This window comes from Heterodontus francisci, chromosome 4, assembly GCF_036365525.1.
Source record: "Heterodontus francisci isolate sHetFra1 chromosome 4, sHetFra1.hap1, whole genome shotgun sequence".
Classification (NCBI taxonomy): Eukaryota; Metazoa; Chordata; class Chondrichthyes; order Heterodontiformes; family Heterodontidae; genus Heterodontus; species Heterodontus francisci.
In genome coordinates this window covers 152,365,670-152,382,830 of record NC_090374.1, presented here as the reverse complement: position 1 = coordinate 152,382,830, position 17,161 = coordinate 152,365,670, and the positions used below count along the sequence as shown (strand labels likewise).

Sequence of the window (17,161 nt, the reverse complement as noted above, 5' to 3'; positions counted from 1 at the left end):
ACTAAAATTCATGCAATGGGCAGAGGTCACAAAAAACCTCATGAGATGGGCTAAAGTCAGAAAAACCTACTTCACAAGATGGGCGATAGTCACTTTTAATTAATCAGGTAAATGAGTAATGTGAGGTTTAACACGAGAAGCTTTCAGCTTAGATGATTGTGCTGACCTACTCTTGATGATCAGCTAGTAACTGAATCTTAACATTGCTTGATTCTAATTAATTTCTAGAGTTGAAATGTATACAATCCCCAGATAGTTCAGTACCTGTTCTCCCCTATAGATGACATATTCTGCATAAGCAAGTCCATTGACACTAGGCCTCCCAATCACAGAATGATGTCCCGGTGGGGCATGAGCCATCTTCATTGCACTGAATTGTAGGAATGACTTCCCGAGTGTAACTCTACAGAAGAGCATCTGTCTGCAATCAAAATAAACATAGTGCCTGTGAACCAAATATACCAACTCAATTTTACATTAAACCTTCAAACATGGGAAAATGTGAGGCAGAACAAGTTGACTTACTCTCATTAAGCATCCATGACAGATTCAGATATTATACTTTTATTTTATTCATTCATGGGATGTGGGTGTCGCTGGCCAGGCCAGCATTTATTGCCCATCCCTAATTTCCCTCGAGGTGGTGGTGGTGAGCTGGCTTCTTGAACCGTTGCAGTCCATGTGGGGTAGGTACACCCACAGCGCTGTTAGGAAGGGAGTTCCAGGATTTTGACCCCACGACAGTGAAGGAACGGCAATATAGTTCCAAGTCAGGATGGTGTGTGGCTTGGAGGGGAACTTGCAGGTGGTGGTGTTCCCACGCATTTGCTACCCTTGTCCTTCTAGGTGGTAGAGGCCGCGGGTTTGGAAGGTGTTGTTTAAGGAGCCTCGGTGGTGTTGTTGCTGTGCATCTTGTGGATGGTACACACTGCTGCCACTGTGCGTCGGTGGTGGAGGGAGTGCATGTTTGTAGATGGGGTGCCAATCAAGTGGGCTGCTTTGTCCTGGATGATGTCGAGCTTCTTGAGTGTTGTTGGAGCTGCACCCATCCAGGCAAGTGGAAAGTATTCCATCACACTCCTGACTTGTGCCTTGCAGATAGTGGACAGGCTTTGGGGAGTTAGGAGGTGAGTTACTCGCCACAGGATTCCTAGCTTCTGACCTGCTCTTGTAGCCACGGTATTTATGTGGCTGCTCCCGTTCAGTTTCTAGTCAATGGTAACCCTCAGGATGTTGATAGTAGGGGATTCAGCGATCGTAATGCCACTGAATGCTAAGGGGAGATGGTTATTGCCTGGCGCTTGTGTGGCGCAAATGCTACTTGCCACTGATCAGCCCAAGCCTGGATATTGTCCAGGTCTTGCTGCATTTCTGCACAGACTGCTTCAGCACGTGTGGAGTCGCGAATGGTGCTGAACATTGTGCAATCATCAGCGAACATCCCCACTTCTGACCTTATGTGAAGGAAGGTTGTTAATGAAGCAGATGAAGATGGTTGTGCCAAAGACAGTACCCTGAGGAACTCCTGCAGTGATGTCCTGGAGTTGAGATGACTGACCCCCAACAACCACAACCATCTTCCTTTGTGTTACATATGACTCCAGCCAGTGGAGTTTCCCCCCGATTCCCATTGACTTCAGTTTTGCTAGGACTCCTTGATGCCATACTCGGTCAAATGCTGCCTTGATGTCAAGGGCAGTCACTCTCACCTTACCTCTTGAGTTCAGCTCTTTTGTCCATGTTTGAACCAAGGCTGTAATGACGTCAGGAGCTGAGTGGCTCTGGCAGGACCCAAACTGAGCGTCACTGAGCAGGTTATTGCTAAGCAAATGCCGCTTAATAGCACTGTCAACGACACCTTCCATCACTTTACTGATGATTGAGAGTAGACTGATGGGGCGGTAATTGGCCGGGTTGGGCTTGTCCTGCTTTTTGTGCACTTCACACATTACATTGATAATGACTAAAAATATGCCTATCTAGGTTTGATGCAAAAAAAAAGGTTTGGAGGTGATAGTATATAGGACTAAATGAACCCATATACAAAGCATATTACAATGTAAACTAAAACACGGGGGCTTGAAGCAGGTATTCGTAATCTAGGTTTGGGGTGTGGGGAGGGGGTGGTGTGGGGAGGGGGTGGGGTGGTGGTGGTTGTAGAGGGAAAGAAGGCTGTAAGAGAATACACTTTATATACCAGTACCACCTCCAAATGTTCACTTTTCATGTGTGTGCCGAGACTGTGAGCAGTGTTTGACCGGGATGTGCATCACAGTTGAGCCCGATCCCAACACTTGCATTCAACAGAGGTTGCAGTTAAGAGCAGGAAGCCAAGCTGATGTTTCCCTTTCTCTTCAGCTAACTCCATGCAGACCAGGAATTGAATCCTTGACCTTGCTGGTTTGCCACAGCACAGAGTGTAGTTATCCATGATGCCAATAAAAAGTCTACAAGATGACTTTGCAGAATGTGAATTACTACTGTAAACAACCAGAATTTCGCAAATAAAAACAGAAACTGCTGGAAATACACACAGGTTCTTCAGCATCTGGAATGTAAAAGGATAGGCTAAGATTTTGGCTATAGACCGGACAAGTGCGCTCCTTAAAGGACTGATGGTGGGGACCAAGGATACTCTCCAATGCCTTGAAGAGGTTGCAGAGGAGATATACAAGAATAGTATGAAGGATTTCAGTTATGTGGCAAGACAAGAGAACCCAGGTTTGTTCATCTTAGAGCAGAGAAGGATAACAAGAGATTTAATAATGGTCGTCATGCAGGCCCCCACCTGCCAAGAATGAGGCATATTAATTTCACCACATGGACATTAAATTTCAAATTGTTGCTGTGAAGAGAAGGTCTGTTACAAGGACTGCCAGACCTTGGTTGGAAAAAAAAGGGCATTTGCATTTACTTGGAAAGCACAAAGCAGCCATTTCCTGACATTCAACCCACAATGGACTTTTGATCACCAGACATTGAAGGTGGGGGAGCTCGCATTCCAGGTTGACTGCTAAGATGGCCAAATACACAAACAGATGTGGTCCGACCAGTTAGTCACATGGCTAACTGGCTGCTGCAGAGTTTGAACTGAGTTTTATAAATTGTAGAGAGAATGTTTGAACTGGCAGAAGGCAGTTTTGCTCCTGGACTGAGAACATCTCTCTCTCGTCTGTTCCCAACTCTTTCTCAAAGAACTCCAAAAAAAACAACTGAAGACACATGAACCCCAAGAGCGAAAAATCTCCTACGGTGAACAAGGTTTAAGAATAATACTGGGCCCCAATGAAAAGCAAGATCTACCTACAAACAAGGACTATACTGTGAGCTCGAAGACCCGTAACCAAAAACTCTTCAGTTATTGCCTCAAACTTTTCCACTTTATTCCTTCTGCTCTTTTCTGTCTTTACTTGCATGTGTGTATCACATATGCATGCTGACGTAGGCGTGTCGTGTACCCGTAGGCGTCAACCGAATTAGAGTTTAAGTTTTAATAAAATTTCACCTTTCTTCTTTAAACCCAAGAAAGCCTGTTGGTGTTCGTTTCTTTACCTTATAATTGGAAAGAGGTGAACAAGGATTCACCAAGCCGGAGCTAAAAACAGTGTGTTTAAAAAAATAAATCCTGTTACAGTAAGACCAGGTGAAGGCTGAAAGAGAACCGTAGACCTCTTTCTCACCTGGTCATTACAGTGGTGTTAAAATTATGAGGGGTTTTGATAAGATAGGGAGAAATTGTTTTAACTAGCAGGGAGATTAAGTAACCAGAGTAAACAGATTTCAGATAATTAACAAAAGAACTAGGGTGATATGGAGAATTTTTTAAAAAACAGAGCATGGCAGGAAACAGCGGGAGCAGAGCAGGGCATAAAGAACCCTGGAGAGAAAGGGTAAGAGTTCACAGCAAGAGCGAAGGGGGGAACAGTGAGAGCACAGTGGGGCATAAAGAGCCCAGGAGAGAGCGAGACTTCATTATGAGTGGCGGGAAACAGCGGGAGCTGAACAGGGCGTTAAGAGCACAGGAGAGGGCGAGAGTTCACTGTGTGAACGATGGGAAATAACGGGAACAGAGCAGGGCATAAAGAACTCAGGAGAGAGAGAGCGAGAGTTCACAGAGCGGCGGGAAACAGCTAGAGTGGACCAGAGCCCAGGAGAGAGAGCGCACAAGAGAGCTCCCCGACAGCGGCAGGAGCAGAGCAGGACATAAAGAGCTCAGGAGAGAGACAGCGAGAGACAGAGAGTTCCCAGAGAGCGTCAGGAAACAGCGGCAGTAGAGCAGGGCTAGTTGCCGCCACCATCAGTCTGTAGTTTCAGAGCCAGCGTTCAGAAAGAAAAATTGAGTTTCGACATCACAGGGAAGCAGGTAAGTAATTGGCTGGTGAGTATTTCCAATTTATCTCATCAAAACTAGGGAATTAACTGGTGACTCCTTTCTTTTTTTAAATTAAAAGTAAGGTTTATCACTACTAGTAAGGTGCATTAAGTATTAGTCAGGTTTACCAGCATTAATAAGGTTTATTAGCATTAGTAAGGTTTATTAATAGTAAGGCCATTAGTATTGGTAAAGGTTTATTAGCACTACTAAGGTTTATGAGCAGCAGTAAGGTTATTAACTAACAGATAGAGGAATGGCAGGGCTGCTCCAACCTCGAGTGTGCACATCCTGCGCTATACGGGAACTCCGGGACGCTTCTCGTGTCCTGGATAACCATATGTGCAGGAAGTGTTGTCAGTTGCAGCAACTTGAGCTCCGGGTTTCGGAACTTGAGCAACAGTTGGTGTCACTGCGTTGCATCCATGAGGTTGAGAGCTTCTTGCAAGGAGTATAGCAAATAAAGCAGATGAGCTGAGGGCACAGATAGACATGTGGCAGTATGATGTCATAGCTATTACAGAAACAATGCTTAAGGAGGGACAGAAATGGCAGCTCAACGTTCCTGGTTACAGGGTTTTCAGATGTGATAGGGAGGGGGATAAGAAAGAAGGGAGAGTGGCAATTTTGGTCAAGGAAACTATTACAGCTGTGAGGAGGGATGATATATTGAAAGGTTCATCAAATGAGGCCGTATGGATTGAGCTAAGGAACAAAAAAGGGACAATCACACTGCTGGGAGTGTACTATAGACCCCCAAACAGTCAGAGGGAGATAGAAGAGCAGATATGTAGGCAAATCTCTGAGAAGTGCAAGAACAATAGGGCAGTAATAGAAGAGGATTTTAATCACCCCAATATTGACTGGGATAGTTTTCGTGTGAAAGGAATTGAGGGAGCGGAATTCTTGAGGTGCATTCAGGAGAACCTTTTTGCTGAATATGTAGCAAGTCCAACAAGAGAGGGTGCAGTTTTAGATGTAGTTTTAGGAAATGGAGATGGACAGGTGGAAGGAGTGGCAGTGGGAGAGCATTTTGGTAGTAGTGATCATAATTCAGTCAGTTCTAACATAATTATGGAAAAGGAGAGAGATAGAACAGGAGTTAGAGTTCTCAATTGGGGCAAGGCCAATTTTACTGAAGTGAGGAGTGATTTAGAGAAAGTGGACTGGAAACAGCTACTTGAAGGTCAATGTCAGAACAGTGGGAGGCATTCAAAGGGAAGATTCAAGAGGTTAAGGGTAAACACGTTCCCACAAAGAATAAGGGTGAGACAGCCAAATCTAGAACCCCATGGATGTCAAGGAGCCTACAGGGTAAGATAAGGCAGAAAAGCAAAGCTTACGCCGGACACCGAGAACTCAATGCTACAGAAAGCAGAGAGGTGTATAGAAAGTGGAGGGATGAAATCAAAAAGGAAATCAGGAAAACAAAGAGAGGGCATGAAAGAATATTGGCAAGCAAAATCAAGGTGAGCCCAAAGATGTTTTATCAATACATTAGGAGCAAGAGGATAACTAAGGAGACAGTGGGGCCCATAATAGACTAAAAAGGTAATCTATGTGTAGGAGCGGAAGATATTGGGATGGTTCTTAATGAATACTTTATGTCTGTCTTCACAAAAGAGGGGGACGATGCAGATATTGTAGTTAAGGAGGAAGTGTGAGAAGTATTGGATGTGATAAACATAGGGAGAGAGAAAATATTAATGGGATTAGCATCCTTGAAAGTTGATAAATCACCAGGGCCAGATGAAATGTATCCCAGGCTGTTAAAAGAAGCAACAGGGGAAATAGCAGAGGGTCTGACCATCATTTTCCAGTCCTCACTGGATACAGTTGTGGTGCCGGAGGATTGGAGAATTGCTAACGTTGTACCTGTGTTTAAAAAGGGAGCGAAGGATAGATCAAATAATTACAGGCCGGTCAGTCTGACCTCAGTAGTGGGCAAATTACTAGAATCTATTCTGAGACACAGGATAAACTGTCACTTAGAAAGACACAGGTTAATCAAGGATAGTCAGCATGGATCTGGTAAGGAAAGATCTTGTTTGACCAACTTGATTGAATTTTTTGAAGTAACAAGATAGATGAGGGTAGTGCAGTTGATGTGGTCTACATGGATTTTAGCAAAGCTTTTGACAAGGTCCCACATGGCAGACTGGTTAAAAAAAAAAATCCCATGGGATCCAGGGAAATGCAACAAGGTGGATACAAAATTGGCTCAGTGGCAGGAAAAAAAAGGGTAATTGCCGACTGCTGTTTTAGCAACCGGAGGGCTGTTTCCAGTGGCTTTCTGCAGGGCTCAGTACTGGGCCCCTGCTTTTTGCGGTGTATATTAATAATTTGGAAGTAAATGTACAGGGCATGATCAAGAAGTTTGCAGATGACACAAAGATTGGTCGTGTGGTAGATAGCAAGGAGGATAGCTGTAGGCTGCAGGAAGTTATTGATGGTCTGGTCAGATGGGCAGAAAAGTGGTAAATGAGGCGATACATTTGAGGAGGTCAAACAAGGCAAAGGAATACACAATTAATGGGAAAATCTGAGAAGTGTAGAGGAAGTGAGAGACCTTGGAGTGAATGTCCACAGATCCCTGAACGTAGCAGGACAGGTCAATAAGGTGGTTAAGAAGGCATATGGAATTCTTTCCTTTATTAGCCGAAGTATAGAATACAAGGGCAGGGAGGGAGGTTATGCTGGAACTGAAAAGGTTAGGCCACAACTTGAGTAGTGTGTGCAGTTCTGCTCACCTCATTACAGAAAGGATGTAATTGCACTAGAGAGGGTACAGAGGAGATTTGCAAGGATGTTGCCAGGACTAGAAAAATGCAGCTATGAGGAAAGATTGGATAGGCTAGGGTTGTTCTCATTGGAACAGAGAAGGCTGAGGGGAGATCTGATTGAAATGTACAAAATTTTGAGGGGCTTGGAGAGAGCGGAGGTGAAGGGTCTATTCACCTTAGTAGAGAGGTCAGTGACGAGGGGGCATAGATTTAAAGTGATTAGTAGAAAAATTAGAGAGATGAGGAAATACTTTTTCACCCAGAGGGTAGTGACGGTCTAGAATTCACTGCCTGCAAGGGTATATGAGGCAGAGACTTTCAACTCATTCAAAAGGAGTTTGGATAGGCACCTCAAGTGCGGTAAGTTGCAGGGCTACGGACAAATGCTGGAAGGTGGGATCAAAATAGGTGGATCATCTTTTGGCCGGCAGACATGATGGGCCAAGTGGCCTCTTTCTGTGCCTTAAACTTTCTATGATTCTGATAGCACATTTATAGATGTGATTACCCTGCAGCTTAAGTGTATGCAGGGAGAGAAGGAATGGGTGATGCCAGACAGTCAAGAAGAAACAGACAGGTAGTGCTGGAGACCCCTGAGTATGTCTCACTACCCAACAGATATTCAGTACTGAATACTGAGGAAGGTGATGGTTCATCTGGGCAGTTCAGCCAGAACCAAGGCCATGGCACCACGGCTGGCTCAGGAGCACAGAGGGGCACAAAGAATACTGGAAGAGCAACACTGATAGGGCATTCGATAGTCTGTGGCTGCAGATGTGAATCCAGGATGGTGTGTCGCCTCCCTGGTGCCAGGGTCAAGGATGCTACTCAACGGCTGCAGGACACCCTCAGGGGGGAGAGTGAACAGCCAGCAGTCGTGGTCCACATTGGTACAAACAACACAGACAGAAAGAGGGATGTGGTCCTGCAGAAAGAGTTCAGTAAACTAGGTAAGAAATGAGCAAGCATTCTCTCATAAGTAGCAATCTCTGGATTACTTCAGTACCATGCTCAACTGAGTATAGAAATAGGAAGATAGTGCGTGGCTGGATAGTACAGAAGGGAAGGCTTCAGATTCCCTGGGATACTGGGAGCAGTTCTGGACAAGGTGGAACAGGTTGCTGGACAGGTTGCACCTGAACAGAGCTGGGACAAATTTCCTTGCAGGTGATTTGCCAGTGCTACTGGAGAGAGTTTAAACTAACTTGGCAGGGTGTGGGAACCAGGAGGAAATATCAGAGAGGAATGCCAAGTTTCACAGAATACTGGGAAAGATAGATAGCACTAGAGTATGGAACAGTGAGTTATTAGGTAGGGTCAGAGTAAGGGAGAAAGTAATAAAGTATAAATCAGGGTTAACGTGCATGTACACGAGTGTGGTTAATAAGATTGGTGAGTTCCAGGTGCAGATTGACATGTGGAAATATGATGTTGTGGCTGAAAGAGAGACCTGGCTCAAAGAAGGGGCAGGACTGACTAGGTGTTAAATATTCCTGGATACAAGGTGTTCAGGAAAGAGAGAAAACAAAGAAAAGGGGGAGGAATGGCAGTATTGATTAAGGAGAGCATTGCAGTGCTGGAGAGAGAGGATATCCCTGAGGGATCAAGGACGGAATCTATTTGGCTAGAGCTAAGGAACAAAAAAAGGTGTAATTACATTGCTCAGTGTAGTCTATAGGCCACCGAGTGGAAATGATGAAGAGGAACAAATTGCAAGGAAATTACAGAGATATGCAAGAATTATAGTGTGGTTATAAGGGGGGACTTTAATTATCCAAATATAGACTGTGATAGTAGTAGTGGAAGGGCAAAGAGGGGCAAGAGTTCCTAGGAAGTGTTCAGTAAAATTTTCTACAGCAGTATGTCTCTAATCCAATGAGAGGGGAGGCACTGCTGGACCTGGTTCTTGGGCATGAGCTGGGCCAAATGGATCTAATATCAGTAGGAGAACATTTAGGTTACAGTAATCATTGTATCATAAGATTTAGGTTGGTTATGGAAAAGGACAAAGAACAATCTAGAGTAAGAATAATTAACTGGGGGAAAGTCGTCTTCAATGGGGTAAGCATGGATCTAGGCTGAGTAAATTGGAATTCAAGAAAACTGGAAAGGAAGAACAGTAGCTGAACAATGGGCAACCTTCAAAGAGAAGATAGTTTGGGCACAAAGTATATTCCCTTGAAGGGGAAAGGTAGGGCAAATAAATCCAGAGTTCCCTGGATGACGAGAGAGATAGAGATGAAGATAAAGAAGAAAAAGTGTGCTTATGATAGATGTCAGGTAGATAATACAGTGGAGAACCAGACTGAATATAGGAGGTGAAAAGGCAACTAAAAGAAGCAGAGACAGAGAGTATGAAAAGAGACTGGCAACTAACATAAAAGGGAATCCCAAAGTCTTCTATATGCATATAAATAGTAAAAGGGTGGAGTAAGGACTAAAAGGGGGATTTACACATGGAGGCAGGGGAAATAGCTGAGATATTAAATAAATATTTTCCATCTGTCTTTACCAAGGAAGAAGATGCTACCCAGGCCACAGTGAAAGGAGGTAATTAATACACTAGAGAGATTTAAAATTGATAAGGAGGAGGTATTAGATAGGCTGTCTGTACTTAAACTGGATAAAGCACCAGGACTGGATGAGATGCATCCAAGGATACTGAGGGAAGTGTGAATGGAAATTGCAGAGGCACTGACCATAATCTTCCAGTCTTCCTTAGACTCAGGGGTCATGCCAGAGGACTGGAGAATTGCAAATGTTACACCCTTGCTCAAAAAAGGATGTAAAGATAGGACCAGCAACTACAGTCCAGTCAGTTTAACTTCGGTGGTGGGGAAACTTCTAGAAAAAATAATTTGGGACAAAATTAATGGTCACATGGACAAATGCAGGTTAATTAAGGAAAGCAGCATGGATTTCTTAAGGGAAAATCATGTTTAACTAACTTGCTGGAGTTTTTGAAGAGGTAACTGAGAGGGTTGATGAGGGCAATGCTGTTGATGTGGTGTATATGGACTTCCAAAAGGCACTTGATATAGTGCCGAACAGATTTAAGCAAAATTATAACTCATGGAATAAAAGAGACTGTAGCAAAATGGATATGAAATTGGCTGAGTGACAGGAAACAAAGAGTAGTGGTTAATGGATGTTCTTTGGGTTGGAAGGTTTGTAGTGGAGTTCGTCAGGGGTCAGTGTTGGGACCTTTGCGCTTCCTGATATATATTAATGATATAGACCTTGGTGTACAGGGCACAATTTCAAAATTTGCGGATGACACAAAACTTGGAACAATTGTGAACGGTGAGAGGGATCGTGTAGAACTTCAAAAGGACATAGACAAGTTGGTGGAATGGGCAGACAAGTGGCAGATGATGTTCAATGTGGAGAAATGTGACGTCATTCATTTTGGTAGGAAGAACATGGAGAGACAAGATAAAGGGTACAGCTCTAAAGGGGGTGCAAGAGCAGAGGGACCTGGGGGCATATGTTCATAAGTCATTGAAGATTGACAGCGTGGTTAATAAAAGCATATGGTATCCTGGGCTTTATTAATAAGGGCATAGCGTACAAGAGCAAGGAGGTTCTGTTAAACTTATAAGACACTAGTTCGGCCTCAGCTGGAGTAATGCATCCAGTTCTGGGTGCCACACTTTAGGAAACATGAAGGCAATGGAGAGAATACAAAAAAGATTCATGACAATGGTTCCAGGGACGAGGAACTTCAGATATGAAGACAGATTGGAGAAGTTGGGAATGTTTTCCTTGAAGAGAAGGCTGAGAGGTGATTTGATAGAGGTATTCAAAGTCATGAGTGGTCTGGAAAGAGTAGATAGGGAAAAACTGTTTCCACTCGTGAAAAGATCGAGAATGAGAAGGTACAGATTTCAAGCGATTGGCAAAAGCAGCAAAACTGCACGAGGAAAAACTTCACGCAGCGAGTGGTTAGGATCTGGAATGCACTGAGTGTGGTGGAGACAGGTTCAATCAAAGCATTCAAAAGGGATTTAGACTGTTATCTGAAAAGCAAGAATATGCAGGGTTACAGGGAGAAGGTGGGGGAATGGCATTAGGTGAATTTCTCATTCGGAGAGCCTGTGCAGACACGATGGGCCAAATGGCCTTCTGCACTAACAATTCTATGATTTTGTGACAGTGGCTTGTGATGATCTCAAACACGCTGCCTGAAAGGGTGGTTGAAGAAGTTTCAATAGTAACTTTCAAAAGAGAATTGGATATATACTTGAAAAGGTAAAATTTGTAGTGCTACAGGGATAGAGTAAAGCTAATTGGATAAGCTCTTTCAAAGAGCTGGCACAGGCACAATGAAGACAACAGGGTTGTTGTGAAAAGAGGGAGAGGGTGCACGAGTGAAAGCATGGATGGGAGCTTTGTTGACCAGATGACGGAAAACCACTGCAGAGCCATAAAGAGAATGCATCAGGAGAGAGAAAAATAAAACACTGTTCAAGGGTACAAGTGAGGTATGGGTCAGTGGAAGTAGTGACAAAAGGTACACAGTACATTTATTTATATTTTATCCTGCATATGCACATTTTAAACCCTAAAAACTAAACTAGCTCAGATGGCCATTAAAACTGAAACATGGCAAAGGAGTAAGGCCACTGATATAGAATCACAGAATGATACAGCATAAAAGGAAGCCAATTAGCTAATGTTTGTGCAGGCTCTTTGAAAAAGCTATCCAATTTGGACCATTCCCTTGCTCTTTACCCATAGCCCTGTAATTGTTTGGTGGTCCTAAACTAAAGAGATAAGATAGTACAAGCTTTACCTTTTCCCTTTCACTGAGACAAAGGATGTCTTAATTCTATCATTTCACTGCACAAGTAAAACTTTTTTAAAATTAATTTCATGGGATGTGGGTGTCGCTGGCAAGGCCAGCATCTGTTGCCCTTGAGAAGGTGGTGATGAGCTGCCTTCTTGAACCGCTGCAGTCCAGCAGGTCAGTGCTGTTAGAGAGGGAGTTCCAGGATTTTGATCCAGTGACAGTGAAGGAACGGCGATATATTTCCAAGTCAGGTTGGTGTGTAGCTTAGAGGGGAACTTGCAGATGGTGGTGTTCCCATGTGTCTACTGCCCTTGTCCTTCTAGGTGGAAGGGGTGAGGAGAGAGTGATTGCCCTTGATATTAAGGCAGCATTTGACCAAGTGTGGCATCAAGGAGCCCTAGCCAAATTGAGTTCAATGGGAATCAAGAGGAAAAACACTCCACTGGTTGGAATCATACCGAGCACAAAGTAAGATGGTCGCAGTTGTTGGAGGCCAATCATCTCAGCCCCAAGACATCACTGCAGGAGTTCCTCAGGGTAGTGTCCTAGGCCCAACCATCTTCAGCTGCTTCATCATAAGGTTAGAAGTGGGGATATTTGATGATGATTATACGCTGTTCAGTACAATTCACAACTCTTCAAATACTGTAGTCCGTGTCCATATGCAGCAAGACATAGGCAACATCCAGGCTTGGGCTGATAAGTGGCAAGTAATATTCGTGCCACACAAGTGCCAGGCAATGACCATCCCCAACATGACAGAATCTAACCATCTCCCCATGGCATTCAACAGCATAACCATCGCTGAATCCCACACTATCAACATCCTGGGGGCGGGGTGGTTATCATTGACCAGAAACTGAACTGGAGTAAACACAAACACTGTGGCTGCAAGAGCAGATCAGAGGTTGGGAACTCTGTTGCGAGTAGCTCACCTCCTGACTCCCCAAAGCCTGTTGACCATTTACAAGGCACAAGTCAGGAGTGTGAAGGAATACTCTCCAACTTGACTGGAAGAGTGCAGCTCCAATAATGCTCAGGAAGCTCGACACCATCCAGGGCAAAGCAGCCCGCTTGATCAGCACACCATCCACCACCTTAAGCATTTACTCCCTCCACCACCTATGCACAGTGGCAGCAGTGTGCACTATATTATCCATTATCAAAGATTTTATAGCAGAGCACGTACAGAACAGTGGTAGAATCGGGCAGAGTCAGCATGGATTTACGTAAGGGAAATCATGCTTGACAAATCTATTAGAATTCTTCGAGGATGTAACCAGTAAAGTTGATGAGGGGGAGCCAGTGGATGTGGTTTATTTGAACTTTCAGAAGGCTTTTGACAAATTCCACATAAGAGATTAGCGTGTAAAATTAAAGCGCGTGGGATTGGGGGTAGTGTATTGCGATGGACAGAAAATTGGTTGGCGGACAGGAAACAAGGAGTAGGGATAAATGGGTCTTTTTCTGAATGGCAGGTAGTGACTAGTGGGGTACCGCAGGGATCGGTGCTAGGACGCCAGCTATTCACAATATATATTAATGATTTAGATGAGGGAACGAAATGTAGTATCTCCAAATTTGCAGATGACACAAAACTGGGTGGGAGGGTGAGTTGCGAGGAGGATGCAGAGAGGCTTCAAGGTGATTTGGACAAGTTGAGTGGGCTAATGCATGGCAGATGCAGTATAATGTGGATAAATGTGAGGTTATCCACTTTGGTAGCAAAAACAGGAAGGCAGATTATCTGAATGGCTATAAACTGAGACAGGGGAATATGCAGCGAGACCTGGATGTTCTCTTAGACCAGTCGCTGAAGGTAAGCATGCAGGTGCAACAGGAGGTAAAAAAGGCAAATGGTATGTTGACCTTCATAGCGAGAGGATTCGAGTACAGGAGCAGGGATATCTTGCTGCAATTCTACAGGGCCTTGGTGAGGCCACACCTGGAATATTGCGTGTAGTTTTGGTCTCCTTATCTGAGGAAGGATGTTCTTGCTATGGAGGGAGTGCAGCAAAGGTTTACCAGACTGATTCCTGGGATGGCGGGACTGACGTATGAGCAGAGATTGGGTCGGTTAGGATTATATTCACGGGAGTTCAGAAGAGTGAGGGGGGATCTCATAGAAACCTATAAAATTCTAACAGGACTTGACAGGGTAGATGCAGGAAGGATGTTCCTGATGGTGGGGGAGTCCAGAACCAGGGGTCATAGTCTAAGGATACGGGGTAAACCTTTCAGGACTGAGATGAGGAGAAATTTCTTCACCCAGTGAGTGGTGAGTCTGTGGAATTCACTACCACAGAAAGCAGTTGAGGCCAAAACATTGTATGTTTTCAAGAAGGAGTTAGATATAGCTCTTGGGGCAAAAGGGATCAAAGGGTATGGGGCGAAAGCGGGAAAAGGCGACTGAGTTGGATGATCAGCCATGATCAGAATGAATGGTGGAGGAGGCTCGAAGGGCCGAATGGCCTACTCCTGCTCCTATTTTCTATGTATATACAAGATGCACTGCAGCAAATCACCAAGGCTCCTTCGACAGCACCTTACAAAATATTGCATGTAACCATTCCCCTTGATGTACTGTAGTTTTAAAGGTTATTAAGGTACCTGGACATGGGACAGAAATTTCTTAGCAACAAACTCAGAGTCTTGTTACCAGTTTTTTCTTTGCCAAGTTTCTTACTTCTGCTCCCGAAGGAGCCCACACTTTTCTGGAGTAAAAGCTCCAATCATCTTTTGGTACCTTGCCCTACTGGCCAATGTGTATGTGTGAGCTTTGAAAGTATAAAAGCAGGCTATTCAATTTTGGGAACCATCATGGTTAAGTTAGAACTGTCCTTAACATTTACACAGACACTTCTAGCAGGATTGCCGGGTAGCAATCAGAGAACAGAAAGTCAAGTCATTTGTCTCCTCCCTAACCCAAGGGTGCTGAGGCCAAAGGTAGAGGTCCATCACCATCCAGCTGAGACCAGCTCACTTACCAAAGACTGAGGATTGCACATAGCAGCTCGCTGGGCTGAATGACTCAGCTACTCACAAGATAAGCTCAGGCAGCCATCAGGGGAGCAGACCAGCAGCTCAAACAAGAACTTGGAATATAGATTGGCATTCAACTGCACTCTTCCTCATGCCTCCCTCATATCAAAAATGCTACAATAGGAGAAACAGGCATTGTGTGTGTTTAATCACAGCTGCTATATTTAGTGTTCCACAGAGCGGATTACACATTCTCTTGAATATTGCTTTACTAGTTGATAATTCCTGATTCGTTTAGTCTGCTTAACAGTGTGAACAAATTATTGATACCAAATGCTACCTGAGAACACAAGGACATGACATACACGCTTAGAATGCTTTTGCTTTTTCATAGAAATCATTGAATGATTACAGCACAGGAAGCCATTCGGCCCATCATGTCTGTGCCGGCTCTCTGCAAGAGCAATACATCTAGTCCCACTCCCTCGTCTTTACCCTGTAGACCTGCAATTTTTTTTTCTTCAGATAATTATCCAATACCCTTTTGAAAGCCACGATTGAATCTGCCTCCACCACACTCTTAGGCTGTGCATTCAGATCCTAACCACTCACTGCGGAAAAAAGTTTTTCCTCATGTTGCCTTTGGTTCTTTTGCCATTCACCTTAAATTGGTGTCTTCTGGTTCTCGACACCTTCACCAATAGGAACAGTTTCTCCCTATCTACGCTATCCAGACCCCTCATGATTTTGAACACCTCTATGAAATCTCCTCTCAACCTTATTTTCTCTGAGAACAACCAGCTTCTCCCATCTCTCCACATAAGCTCAGAATGAGTTTGTAGATAGGATATTCAATTTTCCTGTAGATTAAGATCACAAACTCATAGTCTTGTTACATAATAAGCATCCTCACAAAGCATATAACTCCTATTATTTTAACACCTATAAGCATAACAGAAAAGCTTTAACAAGATTTCCAATGTATCCCTGGGGCATGTAACTCTCAAGAGTTGGGAACTGAAAGACAGATTTGCTTTTATATAGTGCTTTTCACAACCTTAGGACATCCCAAAGTGATTTACAGCCAATTAAGTACTTTTGCACTGTAGTCTACTATTGTAATATGAGGAAAAGCTGAAGCCAATTTGTTCACAGCAAGGTTCTACAAACAGGAAAGAGATAATGAACAGGTAACCTATTTTGGTGATGTTGGCGAAGGGTTAAATATTGGCCAGGATACAAGGTAACTAGCTAGAACATTTTCTTTTTTCAAGTTGAATGGTGTACTGAATTACTAGTCACAGTTTTCCATTTCTGATATAAAAAAACATTCTCTACAGAGAAAGCATCACCCTTACCTGTGACATATATAACATGACCTATCCTTATGGGTTGGGCATCCAGTACCTCCACCTATGCCATAGACATACTGATTACTTTTAGAGGAATTTTCTGCAAAGTAAATCCCTGCACCAAACATCCCACCAATGTACGCATGCCTTTCATCAAACCCTTTGTAAATGATGGCATTGATGAATGGAGAACCTAGAAAGAAAATATACAATTCACATTAGCTTAACATACACAGAATTATGGTACAATTAAAAGTATTGCTTCAGCCATTATAAAAATAAATCTACGTGAAGAATTAAAATGCAGTTTGCCAACATAGGTCATTTGTTGCCCATACAGCAGCTCCAGCAGTTAAATAACAGAAGCTGCATTGGAAAGACAAACTGAAAGATTGGTCACTGAAACTTGATGAATCTAAGTGTTTTGGCAGGGTGCTAGCTGAAGTGAAAGGCATTAAGACCCTGTAATGAGCAGGAGGAAGGAATTGAAGGCACTGAGGTGACATTGACTGCTTTTATATTACTGTCAATGAGGCCTTAGCGTCACTGGTTGCCATGTGACGAGCGGCAACTAAAGGCCTGCTACCTGACCTGAACCCGATGGGACCTGACATGTGTCGGGTTCGGGTTGCACTTCCGGGTCTAGCATTCGGGCTCGGGTCGGACACGCTCTATCACAGGTAAGTGGCTCCACTGTTAATTTAATTTTTGGACTAGAAAGGTGGTTTTGTTACAGTTATTTTAAGCTTGTGCAGATCAGCAACAAAGTGAAAAATGGAAGTTAAGTTAACTAATGGTTGGGTCGAGTTGGGCACGGTAAAAAATGGAAGGACTCCGGCTGGGTTGGATGTGGTTCTGTCGGGCTCGGGTCAGGTTTTTT

General features: G+C 43.8%; 1 protein-coding gene across 2 annotated transcripts in view; it reads right to left on the bottom strand.

Moving 5' to 3' along the window:
* Nucleotides 1-17,161, bottom strand: part of tnksa (tankyrase, TRF1-interacting ankyrin-related ADP-ribose polymerase a) — a 207,568-nt gene that overhangs the window by 6,160 nt on the left and 184,247 nt on the right. For both annotated transcript variants that reach the window (XM_068030356.1, XM_068030357.1), the window contains 2 exons: nucleotides 16,288-16,474; nucleotides 265-421 (listed from right to left, as the gene is read on the bottom strand). In XM_068030356.1, the coding sequence (XP_067886457.1) occupies nucleotides 265-421; nucleotides 16,288-16,474 (344 nt within the window). The remainder of the gene's footprint in view (nucleotides 1-264; nucleotides 422-16,287; nucleotides 16,475-17,161) is intronic.